Source organism: Hydra vulgaris, chromosome 02 (genome assembly GCF_038396675.1).
Source record: "Hydra vulgaris chromosome 02, alternate assembly HydraT2T_AEP".
Lineage (NCBI taxonomy): Eukaryota > Metazoa > Cnidaria > Hydrozoa > Anthoathecata > Hydridae > Hydra > Hydra vulgaris.
Genome location: NC_088921.1, coordinates 42950001 through 42970626, shown reverse-complemented (window position 1 = coordinate 42970626; position 20626 = coordinate 42950001). Strand labels below are relative to the sequence as shown.

The window sequence follows — 20626 nt, the reverse complement described above, 5'->3', positions numbered from 1 at the left end:
AACAGTACTGAGATTTTTTCTTTTTTGAGACTTTTTCCAGAATGCTTTCATACTTCTTTTAAGCTGTTTTTATATCAGTGTACACTCTAAACATGGTTGAACATACATTTGGAAAAAGTTTTTATATCAGTGTACACTCTAAACATATTTGAACATACATTTGGAAAAAGTTTTTATATCAGTGTACACTTTAAATATGGTTGAACATACATTTGGAAAAAGTTTTTATATCAGTGTAACTCTAAACATGATTGAGCGTACATTTGGAAAATGTTTTTATATCAGTGTACACTCTAAACATATTTGAACATACATTTGGAAAATGTTTTTATATCTGTGTACACTCTAAACATGGTTGAACATACACTTGGAAAAAGTTTTTATATCAGTGTACACTCTAAACATGGTTAAACGTACATTTGGAAAAAGTTTTTATATCAGTGTACACTCTTAACATGGTTGAACGTACATTTGGAAAATGTTTTTATATCAGTGTACACTCTAAACATGGTTGAACATACATTTGGAAAAAGTTTTTATATCAGTGTACACTCTAAACATGGTGGAACAAACATTTGGAAAAAGTTTTTATATCAGTGTACACTCTAAACATATTTGAACATACATTTGGAAAAAGTTTTTATATCAGTGTACACTCTAAACATGGTGGAACAAACATTTGGAAAAAGTTTTTATATCAGTGTACACTCTAAACATGATTGAACATACATTTGGAAAAAGTTTTTATATCAGTGTACACTCTAAACATGGTTGAACATACATTTGGAAAAAGTTTTTATATCAGTGTACACTCTAAACATGGTGGAACAAACATTTGGAAAAAGTTTTTATATCAGTGTACACTCTAAACATGATTGAACATACATTTGGAAAAAGTTTTTATATCAGTGTACACTCTAAACATATTTGAACATACATTTGGAAAATGTTTTTATATCAGTGTACACTCTAAACATGGTTGAACATACACTTGGAAAAAGTTTTTATATCAGTGTACACTCTAAACATGGTTGAACATACATTCGGAAAAAGTTTTTTTCAAAGTACTAGCCAACAGATAATCTGTCCAACTAAAAATCTCTGGCAGAAAATTTTCTTGAGAATGTATATGGCAATATGGTCATTATAACAACAATGGTGATATTAAGCTCAGCCAATAGAAACATAAAATATAACCAAAGAATCAACTTATAATATGAGGAAAGGTGAAAAAAAACATCACTAAAATGGATTTAAACCTTGCACAAACAGAGTAGCAGCTTTCCACCTTAATCGTGCTAAAAATGTTGTGAATCAGAACATTAGCTTATATAACAATAATTAAAACCAAATGAAAAAAAAATAGTGATAAACATCCACAAAAAAATATACACAATAAATGGAGTAGAGATAAACAATAGATATATTATAAACATAGATAAAAACAGTATATTGTAAAAACCACTCAACTCACTACATCTTACAACAATAAAAGTATATAATAATAAACAAAGAATATTAAAAATTATCATAATCTATGAGCGATTATAAATAATAAACAGTGATTAACTTGAACAAAAAAGTGGTACATCTAGTTATGGTAGCTGAATGACAACAATTTTGTTTTCAGTTTCACTTTTCAGTGAAGCTGAAAAATAACATTGCTGTCAAGAAAAACAATAAGGTCATAAATGGAGACTTCACTGTGCTAACAATAACAAAATGACTTAATGATATCAAATGATGAAAGTGCTATAGGAAAAATCTCAGCAATATGACTATAAAAATGTTCTAAGGAATTGTATGGAAATTCCAGTTTATTTGTACATTTACAACTTTACACCTAATTCAATCACTGTAGAAACGTTAGCTTATGAAATGATGACAAAAAGGAAAATTCATAGAACAACATAAAAACAAGTGAAGTGATATTAGAGACTGATTAATTAAACAAGGTATGTTTGTATATATGTCATTCTAATATGTATACATAATATAGAAATATAGAAATACAAATATATTATACATACAATGAAGCAGGTAACTTGTACAATAAATTATTGTAAAAGTTAAAATATTTTAAAGTAAAGTTCTGTGAATTATAAACTTTTTTCGATCATATAATACAGCATAAATGTTTATATTTAATAGTGTAAAAAAAAAAAATTATATTTATATAAATATTTAAAGTTAAAATAGTTTTAAGTTAAAACAAGTTTTTTATAAATGTTTTCTACTAGACAACATGAAATAACAAAAAACTAAAAAAAAAATACCGAAATATTTGGCAATCAGCATGACCTCCCAGTTTTTCTAACTCTTTAACTATTACTTCATTACTTGCATAATTTGCTGTGCTCTAAGTAATATATAGTATTTTATAGAGACTTCGGAAATAATAATAGTTTTCAATAAAAAATCAATTACTTAGTTAGTATATATAAAGAAACAACGTTAAATTGACTGAGCCCTTTTTCTCTTTATTCATCTATCCTTCAGCCAATATTAATGTTATTGGTGACTTTACTGCTCATTAACTGAATGACTTGGTTCCAGCACTACTGACCCTGCTAACACTAATGCTCATAACTTTTGTATGACTTATCTCTTACTTAGATAATTTTGTGACTCATTTTCCAGACAAACCTAATAACTTACTTTCACTCCATATTGCATTTGTATCTTGTCTCTAAACCAAGCAAGCATTCAGTTTCACCTTGTTCTCTTTTAGGTGGTTTGGACCACACAAATTTTATTTTCTACTTCTTCAGACTAGTGTTCGACATTTCCCGATAATTTTTATTTCTCGAGAAATAATTTTTTTTTTCCTTTTTCAAGAATTCTCGATAATCTTGGAAACATAAAATATTTCATATTTGTCCACAAACGTTTAATAATAGGTACATAATAGATATAAATAAACTTGGCAAACATGTAAGGAAATAAATAAATAACAAAAAAAAGCATTGAAATTAAATGCTTCAATCAAAAATAGTCGTTAAAAAATCAAAAAAAAATTGAAAAACAATAACTGTTAACTAACAAACATTGAAATAAGATCTTAAAAACTGGAGTTTATTTAGAAATACAAAAAACTAAGTACATAGTTTAAAAACTGAAAGTGAATATTGAAATTCTATTTCTTTAAAATTATGAAGCTAAATTATTTTTCTGTTTTAAAAAGGAATTTTAAAATTAGAATAAATAAAATAAAAAAAGAATTTTATATAAAAGCAATTAAATAAAATAGAATTTTATTTAAGGCAAGTTAAACTCCCTTGACATTTACTTATAATTACAAAATCTTAAATAGTTACTTTACAGTCACAGTCATTAAAACGTAAACATAATTTACATACGTGACAAAACACGTACACACTTCTCCACTTGTCCACAAACACTCATTGCATTAATTCACCATATATTAGTAACATATGTAACATAAGTTGCTTTTTTATTTCCTTTTATTATTATTTCCCTCAATACTCGAATTCGGTGATTTCAAAAGATATTTATATGCACACCAACAACACAGACAACGCGGTAAAATATAGAGATTGCAGTTTGAACTTAATGCTAGCTTGCCAAAAAAAATTTTAATTTTTTGGAGAAATATCAAATAATTTATTGGGAAATGAGAAAAATTAAAACATAAAATTTTGTGAGAAATTCTCGAGTATAAACACTACTTCAAACTCACCCTCTTATCATCACATGACTTACTACTATCATAAAGGTAACAGGGGTTATTTCAAAAATTTCTTCATGATGGCTTTTGCCAAACTTTTGCCTCTTTACTAGTAATTGTGCCTCCTTTGCTCTTGATTTAGAGACAGGTATGGAATAGTGATCGACCAAAACAGAAAAAAACCTGAAACCGAAATAAAACGAAATATAGAGTACTCTAGTTCAGTGCCAAAACCGAAACCAACATTTTGACAAATATTTCACGGAAACCAATACCAACACTTTGGCAATTTTCAAAATTATTCAAAATCAAAATTAATTTCATTAGAAAGTTTTATTTAAAAAATGTAATTTTACATTTGTTGTTTTTTTATAAATATATTATGTTAGAATTGACAACATGTGTTTCACAAATTAAGATATAATACATAAGTTGACTTATAAATAAATACACTTTCTTATAAGTTACACTTTGGCTTATAAATAAACACACGTTCTTAAATAAAATAAAAAAATACTTATTTAAACTATTTTAAACAAACATTTCAGTCAAAATATTATGCGCACTGCAATGACTGATTTATTTGCGGTTTTGATACTTTTAAGAAGCAAATGGAAATGTGCTATTTAGTAACTAAAAAGTTAAGTAATTTGTGAACAATTGGTTTAAAATTAGAGATAGTAAAATATTTTGTAAAATTTCTCTAAAAAATCACTTTTTTTACTAAATTAGATAAAATTTTGAAATTTTACAAATTTTTTGGTATGCTTTTCAACTGAAATTTCAGTTTCAGTTCAAATTGAAATTTTGACTGAAACCGATACCGAAACAGAATTTTGGTTGATCACTAGTATGAAAGCTTTTATTCCTTCTTGTTAATTTCAAGACGATCTTCATTCTATGCAGCAATTTTTGTGCAAAGTTTAAAAAAATTAAGTTTATAAATAAACATTAATAACGCTCCATAACATTACATAACACTCCATTACAAAGCCAACATAAACAAAATGTATTGTCAAGGTGTGTTACAAAAATTCTGCAATTAGCAAAAAATTCCCATTAGCATTGTTAAGACATTTCATACTTACATGAAAAGCAAGTTTTTCCAAAATGTGAGAAACTCCACCTTCGTAATCAATTTCGTATCTAGATCCTGCATCAACAAGTGCTGTAAAATAAATTAATTAATAAAATAAATTGTAATAATCATTGTTTTCATTTATTTTATCAAAATTTATTTTAAATTTGAAAGAAAAATAAAAAAATAATGTTGATTATACAGTTGCACATACTGATTGGACAATTAGAGGTAAATAAAATATTAAAAGTTGAAGATGTAAAAGTTGTATATATAATAAATATCTAATAAAATCAATACTACAATAATGTAACAATTAAGATAAGTAGATATACTGAATATATCCATAGTGGACATAATAGATTGAGAAGAGGCTTCACAAATTTTTAATGATTTTTAATGAATTTTGTTAATGATTTTTACTGGGTAATTGCATCGAAAAATTATTTTAGTTATTGAAGTCCATTTTTGTTGGATTAGATTTTTTTTGGTGGTTAGGGTGATGGCTATTTTAATTTAGATAGTCATAGGAATTTGTAGGTTTATAAAAAATATCTGTTTCAATAATGTTGTTATAATGTAGAAAAACTGTTGTCTAAAAAGTTTAAAATATGGTACTGTGTGGTTTTCATATAAGAAATTTTAGATTGCTGTTCTGTATGTTTGATATGGGGGTGTAGAGAATTGAGACACTTTAACAGCAAATTAACATTAATTGATTTTAATAAAGCGACAAAACCATCATTCATGTATATTTTGAAATTGTTTTTAATATTCTTGCATTCAATTTTATTGAAGAAATTTGGTAAGACTTTAGGAAATAATTTCACTTCTTCAAGATATCCTACTACTAAACAAGCATATGGTGGAGCCATTTTCCATAGCTGTTCCGATTAGTTGATTGAAAAACTCATTATTGAAAGTACAATTATTGTCCTTTTAAATAAAATTTGCGCTTTTCAAAATAAAAGCTTTCAAAAATCTGATAAGAATATCATCACGTAATTTACTTATCCAAAATTTAATTGTTTCTAAACCTAGTTCATAAGAAATACTAGTATAAAGATTAGAAATATCAACACTGTATAAAGTGGTATTTTGGTACTCCATATTATTAGGTAGTACTCTAATGAAATGCCAATCATCTTTGATATATATTGTTAATTTTGGTACAAAAGGTGATAAGATTTTTTCAACGAGTTCATTAAAGCGCTGGGTAGGCAAAAAAGAACCTCCAACTATTGGTCTTCCATTTAGATCATCGGGGCATAAACATTTAATATATTCTTTATTAGATTTTTTTAAAATTTTCTATTGCATTAGATTAGTGAATTTTCGGTAACACATAAAAATTACTTATTCATTGTTATTCAATAATGTTATACACTGCTTTTTATTGAAATCAACTTACATATTATAAACATATCGTATAACAAGAATATGACTTTTAAAGATATATGTGTGTGCATGTATATATATATATATATATATATATATATATATATATATATATATATATATATACATACAAACTATAGTATATATAGATCAGCATTTGCTCACTAGTTTAGCTTATCTTTATGGCTTTTTTAGAAGAAAAAAAAAAAGAAGAAAAATGCAAGAAAAGATTGCTGCCCCATTCCAAACCCTCAATCAGTGTAGTGGTACTTCGTTGCAGCAGCATGCTGAAGATAGTTAATGTATATACTGAAGCCCCCCGCAGCAGGTTTTTTTCAGTATAAATATTAGTTATCAAAAACCAAAAAAACTAAAGATTGTTGGAATCTTAAAACATCTCATAAACAATCTCATAAATATTATATTATTATTAAAACTTAAATAATAAATAATTCATTATTAATTATATTTTCTGCATGTAAAAAATTACAATAACATCTTCATTGTCACTATTACAAATGGTTAGGGGTGCACCAAAATGGTAATTTTGAATTCCGGAACCACAAGAATGGAAATTTTGAATTATATTTATGCAATTTTTTACCTTCAAGATTGAAAGTAAAAGCCTGCACCTGATTCAAGATTGAAAGTAAAAGCCCGCAACCATCTGAAAATAATCAACATTGTTCAATGGCACTGTTGCAATAAGTTATCCTTTGACACTAAAAAAAAAACAGAAATTATTACATTTAAATCTGTTCAAACAAAAATAAATTAACAATTAAACTTCAAATTAAGTGGGCAGAAAATATATCCAGTTAACTCTATTGAAATCTTGGAACCAAAATAGACTATAACTTATCTTTTGCATCGCATCAAGAAAATTCTCTAAGGGAGTCAAAATATTTTTAGCACTGTTTTAATTTGAGCAGATCTGATGTTTATTAAAAAACCGTTGATAAACAAGAAACTGTTTTCAAATTTTAGAAAATTTAGGTGCCCCTTGCCTTCTTGTTGGTGCCCATGATCCATGCAAACATCCTTGTATTTATGCAAAAACTTGTATAACATGATTTTGTAGGATTCTAGTTTTACCTCAGTTCGAAATGATAAAAATGTGTATAAGAATAAAGAATTTTTGAAACAAAGATGTTTTAAACCATCACCACCACACCTAACTTTCTCTCATGCATCTCTCAAATATGTTAATAATAAGATACATCTCTCAAATATGTTAATAATCTGGTATGATAACAATCAAATATGTTAACATCTGGTATATGATTATAACTACTTTTGTATATTAAAACTGCTGAATAAAAACAAACAAACACTTTTACCCGTAAAAAGTGTTCAATTTTTACTGTTAAGGTGGTGCTTCGGTGCCCCCCCTCTATCCACTGGATACACATGGAAGTTAGAATTCAATATAAATTTGTAGTCTACACTTCCATCATTCTTTTGATACCAAGCTTTTGCATTTTGATAAAAATTGACAAAGTTATGACAATAATATTGCTTGGGATAAAATAATTGGTTAACGAAACCAATTATTTTATCCCAAGCAATTGATTTAATTGAAAAAATTCTCAAACTGATGTTTTGGTTTAATTCTATCAATGCCATAAACTCCATAAGTTGACACTTTTTTACCAAGCATTGATAGGTGACATCCAAAAACAATTAAGCTTTTATATTTATACTATTTACATATAAAATCTACCACACCCATATCAATTTTTGTTTTCAAAAAATTTTGCTAGGTGGAATCGCACTAATAGACATATATATATATATATATATATATATATATATATATATATATATATATATATATATATATATATATATATATATATATATATATATATACACACAGTATCGAACAAAACGAGTGCAACCAAAAAATGCTAATTTAGTTTCTTTATATAAAAGTGCTGCATTTTTTCAATTTAGAGAAATAACTATGTAACTGTTAGGAAACAAAGTTCTTCAAGCTTTATTCATCACAAAGTTTATTATTTGTACACGAAAATTAATATATTAATCAAAAGTATTAAAAAAAGTTGATTTCCTTCTGGACAAAACAAGTGCAACTCGACAAAATGTTGACCAAGCTGTATTTCGCTATCAATATTTCGTGGCGAATCCTTTGTTGTCGATCACAGCCTTGCATCTTCGAGGCATAGATTCGATCATGTGATCAATGAAACTTTGTGGAATCGCTTCCCAGGCCTTTTGGATTTGTTCAAACAGTTGATTCTTATTACGAACACCTTCACGATTAATTCTGCGGTTGACGATCTCCCACAGGTTCTCGATAGGGCTGAGATCCGGAGATTGAGGCGGCCAATCCATCACCGATAGGTGGTTGTCTTGAAACCACTGCTTGACTACTTTTGCAATGTGTTTCGGATCGTTGTCTTGCTGAAAAACCCATTTTATTGGCATATTCCATTCAGCATGAGGTAACATAACATCTTTCAGGATATTTTTATACATGAAACGGTCCATTATTCCATCGTTTCGATGTATTGGACCTAGACCGTTGGCAGAAAAACACCCCCAGACCATTACATTGTCTCCACCATGCTTCACGGTCTTATGGCAGTAACGTAAATCGAGGCGTTTTTCGGCCGGTCGACGTACACGGCAAAAGCCATCGCTCCCAATGATGTTGAACTTCAATTCATCACTGAACAGCATAGTTCGCCATTTCTGCACATTCCAGTCAATATGAGATGCAGCAAACAGGAGCCTTTTTTTCTGGTTTTTTAGTGAAATCAGTGGTTTCTTTGCAGGGCGTCGAGAAAACAATCCGGCTTCAACAGCACCTCTTCTGATTGTTCGGTCCGATACAGGCAGCTCTAATTGCTTTTGTATCTCGACTGATGATATCCAGGGATCCTTCTTGACGGATCTGACGATCATAGAATCCTCTCTAGAAGTGGTTGAACGCGGTCTTCCACCTTTGTTATCTGCTGCCAACTTCCCCGTAGAACGATATTTGGAACATAGTCTTGATACGGTCCATTTTTTCACGCGATATTTATCACAAATACTTTTTTGTGACATTCCACTTACGTAATCGCCAATAATTTTCTTTCTTAGTTCCAATCCAAGACTGTCGGGAGCCATTTTTGCACTTGAAGTCATAAAAATAATAAAAATAAATAATCACGCTTCTCAAGGCTTACCGTATTACATTTACCTTGTGATGATACAATAATGCTCTGTGGAACACAACGTGGTTGGATGTGGACTGTATTGATGTAATGTAACACTTGTTGTATTTCACTTCTTGTATTGATGTTCTTCGATAAAACACTTTGATAAAACTCACTTCGATAAACTGTCTTGATAATACTGACTGATTGACTTCCATATACTGACTGAATTACATGTCGATTTACATGTCTCTTATATAGTAAAAAGAACCTGTGTGAACCTGTTCTGGAAGATTCTAGATGCTTCTTTTCGATGTTTTTGGAAGCTTCTGGGTGCGTCTGGGTGCTTCTGAATGTTTCTGGATACTTCTGGATGCTACTGGATGCTTCCAAATGCTTCTTCTGGAAATTTCTGGAAGCTTATGCATGCTTCTGCAAACTTCTGGATACTTCCTTTAATTATTAAAAAACTTCCGTGACGTTGACACAGACCAGACTTAGGAAAATGAAACAAACCAAAAAAGTTGCACTTGTTTTCTCCGCTGCAAAATAGCACTTGTCAACGAAATTCTGCCTGTGTGTTGTCACCTGTCAGCTGATTGCTCATGTCATGGCATGCTATGACTCCAGACTCCTGAACTGTTTGCTGTGGTAGTATAGTTCGTTTTGTTTTTAAGACATGTAAAATTAGGAACACTTTTTAGCATTGTTCGATGTTGGTTGCAAATGTTATGTCCAATACTGTTTTATATATATTTATATATATATTTATATATATATATATATAGTCATCGGCAGGAACTGCGGGCTATAGCCTGTGCCTGCCTTCACACCCGTGTAAATCAGTTTACACGGACGAAAGAAAGCCCGTGCAAAATATAAACTTTTGGTAAAAATAAAGTTAAATATTTTTATGTTTTTAATTAGCTATTCTTTTAAAAACTTCTTAAATGTAAAGCTATTGTTTTATTAGTTATTAACAAAACTTCATTCAGGATATAACAGCTTAAAAACTTCATTCAGGATATAACAGCTTAAAAACTTCATTCAGGATATAACAGCTTAAAATCTTCAGGATTTAACAGCTTAAAAAGTTATGAAAATTTTTTTTTTTTTAAATTCATATAATGATATTTTTATACACGCCTATATTATATAAGAAGAATATATTTAAGAAGTATATATACCAGAATCTTAAAAAATCTTTTTGTACTAAGTCTCTTTGAAATTCAAAATTAGATCTCAAATTTTAACTAATAAAAAAATCAACCTAACTTATTTTCTCCTAATTTCCAAAAAGAATACAAAATCAATTACGAGTTCATATAAAAGTCTTGTAGTAAATTGAACAGAAACATCAGTAGTAATTAAAATTTTAGTCTAAACATTTGGAAAACAATTGTAAAAGAATAGAACAAGGTTTATTTAAAAAAAGATATATATTACAAATCTGAGCGAAAGATAAAAACTGCAGTATAACTTCGAAAAACTATAATCTAAATACAAGTATACAACTATTTGAAGTTTAATTACAAAAGTCTTTTTAAATGATTTGTCACTCTCCTATTTGTTAATAAAGCGATTGTAGAAATTTTTATATACAATGAAATTTTCATTCACAAAGAAGAAGAGAAATGAATGAACTTTTATAATAAAATAATTAAGATCATTCATTTTTATAAAACAACTTTATGATGTGTAACAGTATTTTATATATTGTTGTTTTATTAGAACGATTGATTATATTTTAACATTTTATTATTGTTTTTTATTTAATATTCAATTAATTACTAAATTATTAAATAAAAATTAAATATAAAAAATTATTAAAAAAAAAAAACAATAGTTTTTTTTAATGTTGTTTTTCTGTCTTTTTATCGCTAAAAAAACATTTGTTATTAGAATTAAAATTTTAACTTTACCTGGCATAAAGAATCAACAAAATAAAACTTCAGAATAAAAAAAAAATTTCATCACAACATAATAACTAATTTAAAAAAAAAGCCTGTGCAAGACTTTCTGGACGAACTGCCTGCATAGCCCGTGAAGACAGACTATTTATAGCTTGTGCACTCATTTACTCCTGTCAAAGCCTCTATATATATATATATATATATATATATATATATATATATATATATATATATATATATATATATATATATATTAAAAGAACTGACCTTGAGAAGATACTGAAACTGTATGATGAATGGAAAGGCTTACAAAAGAATTTGACGAGAGGTGCAGGCAAAGACAAAGAAAAGAGAGATATCTTTGTAGACAATATGGATGATTTGTTTGACATAGCTCATTCAGAAGCTTTGGAACAGATGAAAAATGAAGAGGATAAGAATTTCTTAATCCTTCAGCGCCAAACAGGACAACCAGGGTGGATCACAAACTAAAACACAAGGAAGAAAGGGCACTGAAGCGCACTGCAATGGAAACTGCCGGGAAAAAAAGGACTTATGAAGAAATGAAACAAAATTTTGGCACTCATGAGCTTTCTACATCAAAAACTGATTATTCAGCATCAAGCAGTGAAGACATTGATAGTGGTGACAACAGTGAAAATTCACCTGCCATCATTCAGCAAATATCAACAGCAGGAGCAGCAGCAAAAGTTTTAACAACACAAGGTACATTGCCATTTTTCACTCCCCATCTCGCAGAAGTTTTTGATAGGTGCAAAATTACTGACAGAAATGGGGCTTACATACTAATGGCTGCTGCAGAAGCTTTCAGATGTGATACTAAAAACCTGGTGATAAATCGCACTTCTTTTCAACGCCTAAGAAAAAAATTTAGAGAAGCAAGACACTCAGAAATTCAGCAAAACTTAACCTAAATGATTGCCAAAAATTAGTGCTACACTGGGATGGAAAGCTGCTCCCAGCACTCACTGGTGTTGAAAGGTAGATAGACTGGCAATAATAGTAACTTTTAGAAGTAGGGTTTAACCAACAAAATTCAGGCAATTTGCTGTGATACAACAGCAAGCAACACAGGTCGAGTAAATAGTGCCTGTACAAACCTAGAAAAATTGTTCAATCGTGACCTATTGTACCTCCCTTGCCGTCACCACATTTTCAAAAGATTTAGAGAAGCCTGGATGAAACTCGACAAGAACGTTTATATAACTGGTAGTAATGAAGTGCCTGAAAATGTCCGGTCTACCATTCTAGGATTTGTTGAACACTACCTTTCTACACAAAAACAACAGAGAGATGATTACCGTGAATTGTTGGAGTTGATGATCTTTCTTAGTGGCATTCCGAAGAACAGAATATCGTTTCGTATACCAGGAGCTGTAAGTCATGCTAGATGGATGGCAAAGGCAATTTATGCATTCAAGATATACCTGTTTCAAAATCAATTTCAGTTATCACATATGGAGAAGAATTCTTTAAGAAGAATATGTATGTTCCTTGCTTGAGTGTACATTCAAGCCTGGTTTCTATCATCAGAAGCAATTACTGCACCATATCATGATTTCCTATTCATGTGCCTACTGATTAATTATCGAGACATAGATCCACAAGTCAGTAAGACTGCTAGAGATGTGACGCGTTTTTTTGGTTCTTGTTTTTTTGGGTTTTTTGATCGTTTTTTTGGAAAAAAAACGCCGGGGTCTGTTTTTTTGTTTTTTTTGGGAAATATTTAAAAATTCATCATTTAAGCTACTAAATTTAACTTTAATGGCAATATTATTAAACACATTTTAATTTCAGATTTATATAGGAAAACAAAGGTTGAATTTGACTAAAAATCTTTTTCTTTTGGTATGTTTAAAGGTTTTATTGTTAATGTTTAGGTTAACACGGTTTTTGCAGTCCTGTATAAAAAATTATTAGTTAACTTTATCTTCCTCTATTTAATTTTTACTGACTTTATTGTTATATATTGACACAATAAACACTTTTTAGCAAATTTAGCAAAAAAAAATTAGCAAAATGGAAAGAGTTAAATGTTCCTTTTGCTTTGACATTATGTCTAAAAATGGAACTCAAATGACTAAGCATATTGAAAAATGTTGAAAATGTCCTAAAGAAATAAAGTCTATATACAAATAAATTAGTTCATAGTCAAAAACAGCAAGACTCTTCTGGAGATGCTGAATCAAAAGCAAAAAATCCACGATCTGATTCTTTTGGAACATCCTCTTCTGAATCAATTTGTAGAAGTAAAACACCAAGTTCCGTGTTTGACAGCCTGACAAAAACTGAAAAGGTGCGTTTTATATTTTTAAATTTTAAGATTTAATTGAAGAATTAACTGATATGGCAACTAGCTTATTAAAAGTTCATGATGCATAGATTTGTTTCATGATTAGCTGATGTACCAATATGACATTATCTTTTGCAGGAACTGATTGATACACACCTAGCCAGAGCAATATATGCTAATGGATCGTCACTCCACATAAAATAGAAAATGATTTACTTAACAGACTGGTAGACTTTTAAAATATGCATATTATTTTATAAATAATTTTGATATTAAATTTATAACAAACAACACTGAAGACCATTTCAGTAAGCAGAAATAATATATCAGTAAATAGGTTTATAATACTTATATATACTTAATAATATAATACTTATATATGTACTATATATAATACTTATATATAGTACAGTATATATAATATATCCTAAACTGTATTGTTGGAGCATTAAGCCATTCTGGTGAATATATAGCAAATGAAATAAAGAAAGTTTTAGAAAAAATTAATCCTAATAAAGTTTTGGGCATTGTGACTGACAATGCTGCAAATATGAAAAATGCATGGACTCGTCTAAAAGATTGTTATCCCCATCTTCATTGATATGGATGCATTTCACATGGTTTAAATTTACTGTTCACAGATTTTTTTAAATTGACAACTTTAAGTGTTTTGATGTCACAAGTAACTGATATTGTTAAAGAGATAAAAAATTCTCATTTATCTGTTGCAGCATTTAGAGATATACAAAAAAAATCAGCTGGTATAGTAACATGCATTTCCTTGAAACTACCTGAACTAGGTAATACAACTAAAAGTATAAATATAATGGATATTACAAAAAAAATTGAACTATGTAACTAATTTTATTATACAATCATAAAAATAGATTTAATAAATTACTGTACTCTAAAAACTTAGCCCATTCTCAAAAAAGGAAGAAGAAGCCAAAAAAATCTTCAAGAAAAGAAAAGATTTTTGTGTAACAGAAATTCACTTGGCTGCCAATATACTAGATCCCAAATTTCAAGGCAGAGTCTTGACTGGAGAACAAAAGGTATTTACATAATTCATATATGATTCTTAAAACCAAGGTTTACTTTTAATGCCCAAGGCTAAAATGGCTTGGGCATTAAAAGTAAAATTTTGGAAAAATTTTGAATAATATTAAATACTATTTTCAAATTTGAAAATACTATTTAAATTAATAAAGTAATTGTAAAATTATTGAAAGAAAAATCTTTTTATAGATTGATGCATGTGAGGCAATACACAACATTGCTGCAAGTATGCCTGAAGTAAACAAAGAAATTATGATGTTTGACTTGGCTAATTACCAATCAAATGGTGCAGGTAGAATAACTCAATCCATAAATTGGTGGAAAGAGTTGTGTTCCTTTACTGAACTATTAAAAGTTTGTCTAGAATTCTTTAGCTACCAGCTTCAAGTGCAGTATGTGAGAGAAGTTTTAGCACTTATTCTAACATTCATAGTGCAAAAAGAAATCAATTAACGACTGAAAGGGCTGGAAAACTAGTTTTCATTTCACACAATTTAAAACTTGAAAATGTTGAAAACACCAGTTATGAAAATGGTACAAGCATAACTACTCCTCAAATTAATAATGCAAGTGTGAATAAAGCTCCTAGCACTTCAATGCCTTGGTCAGAGTCTGAAGCAGTTAATATAGAAAGTGACAGTGACTTTGTTAATGAATCATTAGATGAAGGTAGTCTAGGGCAGAAAGACTCGAACTCAAAAAGCACACCTAATTAGAATATCTTATAGTTTAAATACATGTTAAAATTACTAAATTATTGAATTTTTTTGCTTAAATATTTATCCTTTTTTTTTAATTGAGTATATACTACACTACACAGTGCTACACTACTTAGCACTAAATTAATAACGAATTAAAACTAATAAAACATTATTATTCAAAAATATTAGAATATGTAAATTAAATAAAGTTAAGGTTTTTTTATAAGGGGTTACTGGCAATATAATTCAAAATATGTAACAATGTAAAACTAAATTATTACATAATAAATATTAGGGTTGTCTATTTCTTTAAAAATTTGAAATCTGATATAAAATAAGCATCATATTGTATATTAGTATATCTAAATTATGAAAAATGGTTATTTTGTCATGGACAAGTATAGTTTCTGTATATAATGAGTGTAATATTTAGGATGTACAGCAATATTTAAGAAGTAAAACATGACAAATAAACATTCTCATACAATATACCTAGATTTATAACTAACTTAATACTAAACCGCCTAATAAATACACTTAATAAATAGCTCTTTAAATTTTTTATCAAAACATTAACTTTAAATTGGTGTTTATACATTATATTTGTGATTATAATGATCATATACTATAAATAGACAGAATAAAACAAAAACTCTTCCAAATTATTTACCAAGAAAAATAAAAAACTTGTTTAAAAAGTCAAAAAAACCAAAAAAAGACCAAAAAAACACATTTTTTTGACCCAAAAAAACGCAAGAGGAAAAAAGCGCGTTTTTTTGCAACTCTAAAGGCTGCTGCTAAGAAATTTTATAACCACCTCTGGTACTTAGTTCCCGAAACTGTTGCTCTTGCCTTATTTGATGACAATGTTCCACCAGCAGTTAGGGGAAATATGGCTCAAGTTTTGCTCGACAAAGATGAAGAAGCGTATGAAGAAAAAAATCAAGTAAAGAGATATATTCTTCCCAAAAAAGACTTTTCTTCCTTTTTAAACATCGAGTTTCCATCTCTGTTAACTCCTGGTAAAAAAACATTCTTCAACAGATTTTTTCTCAGCACCGATTTTCTGAACAAAGACCCTTCAGTATGGAAGGATGATCCTGGTTACAAAAGTGGAATTGAAAAACTTAAGAAAATAGTGGTTGTGAATGATGTTGCGGAAAGAGGAGTCAAACTCTTTCAGGATTATAATAACATTCTCACCAAAGACGAAACTGAGAAACAATTTGTTTTACAGGTCGTTGCCAAAGACCATAAAAAGCACCCAACTGCTACTAAATCCTGTCTTATGAAACAGTAATGTTCAAGGTTCATTGGTTCACATTATGTTTTGATTCTATGGATGTTATTGTTGTACATGAAAATGTTTTTGCCTTATAGCTTTTTGGTGTAGTAAATAAGAACATGGTCGACATAGACAAGAGTATGTTGCTTTTGAACGGAATTAATCATTATGCATATTATGTTTCAACTTAAAGGCGTTTGAAGTTTCTTATTTGGTTGATTGGAACAGAATCAGGGGTTGGCAAGTGCAACATTTTCACTTTCGAAAATTTCAATACAGCTAAGGGCCACCCTAATATATATATATATATATATATATATATATATATATATATATATATATATATATATATATATATATATATATATATATATATATATTTATATATATATATATATATATATAAACAATTTTTTTTTTCCTGCTATTTAAATAAAAACAGCAAAAAGAACCCTTTGAATAAATACTAGATAAAATAGCTTCAAAAAAACTGGTTAAAAAAAAAGCCATTTTTCATAAAAGTTGAACAAATGAACAAAATATTTATAAATTGAGATTTAAAACAAAACGGTTTTATTTTTTTGGCAAACCCTATTTTATAAGCTTGCCAAAGTTTTTTCAGGGGGGCGGGCGAGCACGAAAAAGATTTGAGCACAAAAGTGCTGGCTAAATGGAGAAAACTGATATATCTATATATCTCTCTCTATATATATCTCTATCACTCTCTCTCTCTGTGTGTGTGTGTGTGTGTGTATATATATATATATATACATATATATATATATATATATATATATATATATATATATATATATATATATATATATATATATATATATATATATATATATATATATATATATATTATATTTATATATATTATATATGTATTATATTTTTCGTCTGATGACGATCTGTGCAAAAGCAGATCGAAATATTACGAAGAATAAATTTAGTTTGTACGCAGCTGTTTTTTATGCTTTATATTCAAAAATATATATATATATACCAGTGGTGTACACTTGTGGTCGCCCGATGGCATCTTTTGAAAGGCTACTAGAAATAGTGTTTTGATGCAATTGAGTTGCCCAGCTGGGTGACTATTTAAATTGGTTGATTTTTTAACTTATTACTTAAATTTAAATCACTCATTATTTAAATGGATTCTTTTGCCGCAGTTTGCATTTCTACATTTAGCAACATTTTTGCAGCTAAAGGTAAATTTGTTCATTTGTTTTCGAAAGACAATTACTTTTTATCAGCGAAATAGCTTTCGATAATTACTTTTTGATCTAACGTAACAATAAAGCAACATTTTTAAAGTGTGATTGTTGAAACTTATTTTCCTTCTTTTCTTTTAACTTACATCATTCTGTTTAAATTAGAACGCAGATTTTCGCTTTTTATAAAGCACGAATGAAAGTTTTGAAGTCATAACTGCTAATAATTAGCAAACGTTTTTAGGAAATTAAATTATAAAAATTTGTTATGTTAAGATGTTTATTTTTCAAACAGCTTTAATTAAATAATAAACTTTTTTTATTTAATTTTGTTGAAACATTTGTTTAAATAATATATTAAAAATTTTATAATACAAATAAAGTTTTATTATGAGCTCGATAATAGTAAACATTCCATTATTATATAATTAAAAATAATTTAAATATAATGATACATTTTTATTTATAAGTTATTAAGAATAACTTCAAAAAAACTTTGATTGAAAGCTATTTCATCTTTCAATTATTATTCATTCAAAGTTTAATTACAAAAAACTTTTCTTTCTCTCATTAAAAGAGCGAGTGCGCAATAAAAATACGAATATGTTTAAAATGCTAGTTCAAATGTTTTTAAAAAACTTTTTTATAAGTCATTAAAGTCGCAATTCTCATTCATTTAAAGTTGAATTATGTAAAACGTGACACAAATAAAAATACCAAAACGTTTTTTACGCTGCTTTATAAATGCAAATTAAAATGCAGTTTTCTTACATAAAATATAGCAAATCATAACTGCTTAAGTCAAAAAAAAAAATCATTAAGGAAAATAATTTTTTTTATAATTTTATATTCATCAAAAATTAAAATATAATTTTATTTCAAGTGAAAACATACACTTTAAAAAACTTGTTTAAGACATTAATTAAACTTTATTTTTTAATGATATCTGACAACTCAAAATATTGGCGGGCAACCAAAAAAAATCTGAGTTTACACCACTGTATATCTATCTGTCTATCTATCTATCTATCTATCTATCTATCTATCTATCTATCTATCTATATATATATATATATATATATATATATATATATATATATATATATATATATATATATATATATATATATATATATATATATATATATATATATATATATATACAACCCTCGGAATTAGGAAAAATGAGGTCGGCAATAATTTGCCGACCTCAATTTTTTTGAGGTCGGCATTAGGTCGGCAAAAATTATTTGATACAAAGGTCTAACCATAAAACATTAAAACGAGGTCGGCAAACTTTTGCCGATCTCAAATACTTTCAGGTCGGCAGTTAGGTCGGCATTGCCGAATGCCGACCCTAATTCCGAGGGTTGTATATATATATATATATATATATATATATATATATATATATATATATATATATATATATATATATATATATATATATATATAAGTATATACAAATATAAGTATATACAAATGTAAGTATATACAAAAAACGGGTTGGCCTATTAGCTCTTGATTTTGACTTTGTAAAATTATCTTTATTTTTTTATTATTATTTAAGGGGCGCAAACCCAAGTTTAAATTATTTAAAAAAATTAATTTTTCAAAAATATACTTCACCTAACTCAAAGTTATTGTAGAAACTGTTGGTTATATTTATTTCTTCTAAATAGATACTAAAATTGGTCAAAATTTCATTTATATAGATATTTGTTGTTGTCCCCTAGCAATGTTTTAAGTTCCCTAGCAATGCACATAACAAACGCTTTTAAGTACTGTTATTCAACTTTTTTAGCACTTTTTAAAGTTGATTATAGATTTTTGTTTGTACAAATGACTTTTTGTATGTATAACCAACATAATAAACATAATGCTGAGAAATCATGAGGTTCTTGCGGTTGACTTACTGATTTTGACATTCTTGCTGAAAAATTGGTTTAAATATGTTTATTTTTTAGTTTTATAACAATATGTTATTCTTTATGAAATTTGTTGCTGTTTAACTATATATATTTATTTATAAAGACTATTAATATATATAAACCTAATAAGTTTAAAAATATATATACAAATATATATACAAATTAAAGTGGAAAAATCATCTTGTAAACTTCTATCTAAATGACTAAAAAGTAAGATGTTTAATAGAAACTAACACTCTTATTTGACTTAAAGGTGTTACTGAAAGCTCTGTAGTTAAAATTAAAGATAACAGCACAAAACAGTTTCCAAGTAAATGGTTTAAAAGTTGAAGTTATTGATGACTTTTATATAAAAACATTACAGGAAACTGAATAGTTAAGATGACATTGTTAGCTGAGATTTTTAACATTCTTTTGTGTCCAGAGTGTGCACATAGTTCAATAAACCTAAACCAAAATCATAAGTTAGGAAATACTTTTGATATATAAATATATATATATATTTTTTTTTTAATAATGATAGACTGCCTGCCCCAACCAAACCCTCAGTCGATGTAGCAGCACTCCCTTGCGGGTCAGGCTATTTGTCAGTCGATGTAGCAGCACTCCCTTGCAAGTCAGGCTATTTGTCAGTCGATGTAGCAGCACTCCCTTGCGAGTCATGCTATAAGATAGTCGATGCAGCAACACTCCGCGCATGATTTACAGTAAAAAAAATAAAAATAAAAACATTTTATTCAAAAAAATAAAAATAAAAACATTGTTTATATTGTTAAAAACATTCTGAATGTTTTAAAAACATCCAGAATGTTTTCAAAACATTCAGAATGTTTTTAAAAACATTCTGGTCAATTAAATTTGCGTTTTTGTGG

The 20626-nt window shown here is 28.0% G+C and overlaps 1 protein-coding gene across 2 annotated transcripts in view; it reads right to left on the bottom strand.

Annotated features, from left to right (window-relative positions):
- LOC101240630 (mitochondrial-processing peptidase subunit alpha) overlaps nucleotides 1-20626 on the bottom strand; it is an 85274-nt gene that overhangs the window by 53432 nt on the left and 11216 nt on the right. For both annotated transcript variants that reach the window (XM_065790993.1, XM_065790992.1), the window contains exons 2-3: nucleotides 4777-4856; nucleotides 2277-2359 (exon numbers count right to left, since the gene is read on the bottom strand). In XM_065790993.1, the coding sequence (XP_065647065.1) occupies nucleotides 2277-2359; nucleotides 4777-4856 (163 nt within the window). The remainder of the gene's footprint in view (nucleotides 1-2276; nucleotides 2360-4776; nucleotides 4857-20626) is intronic.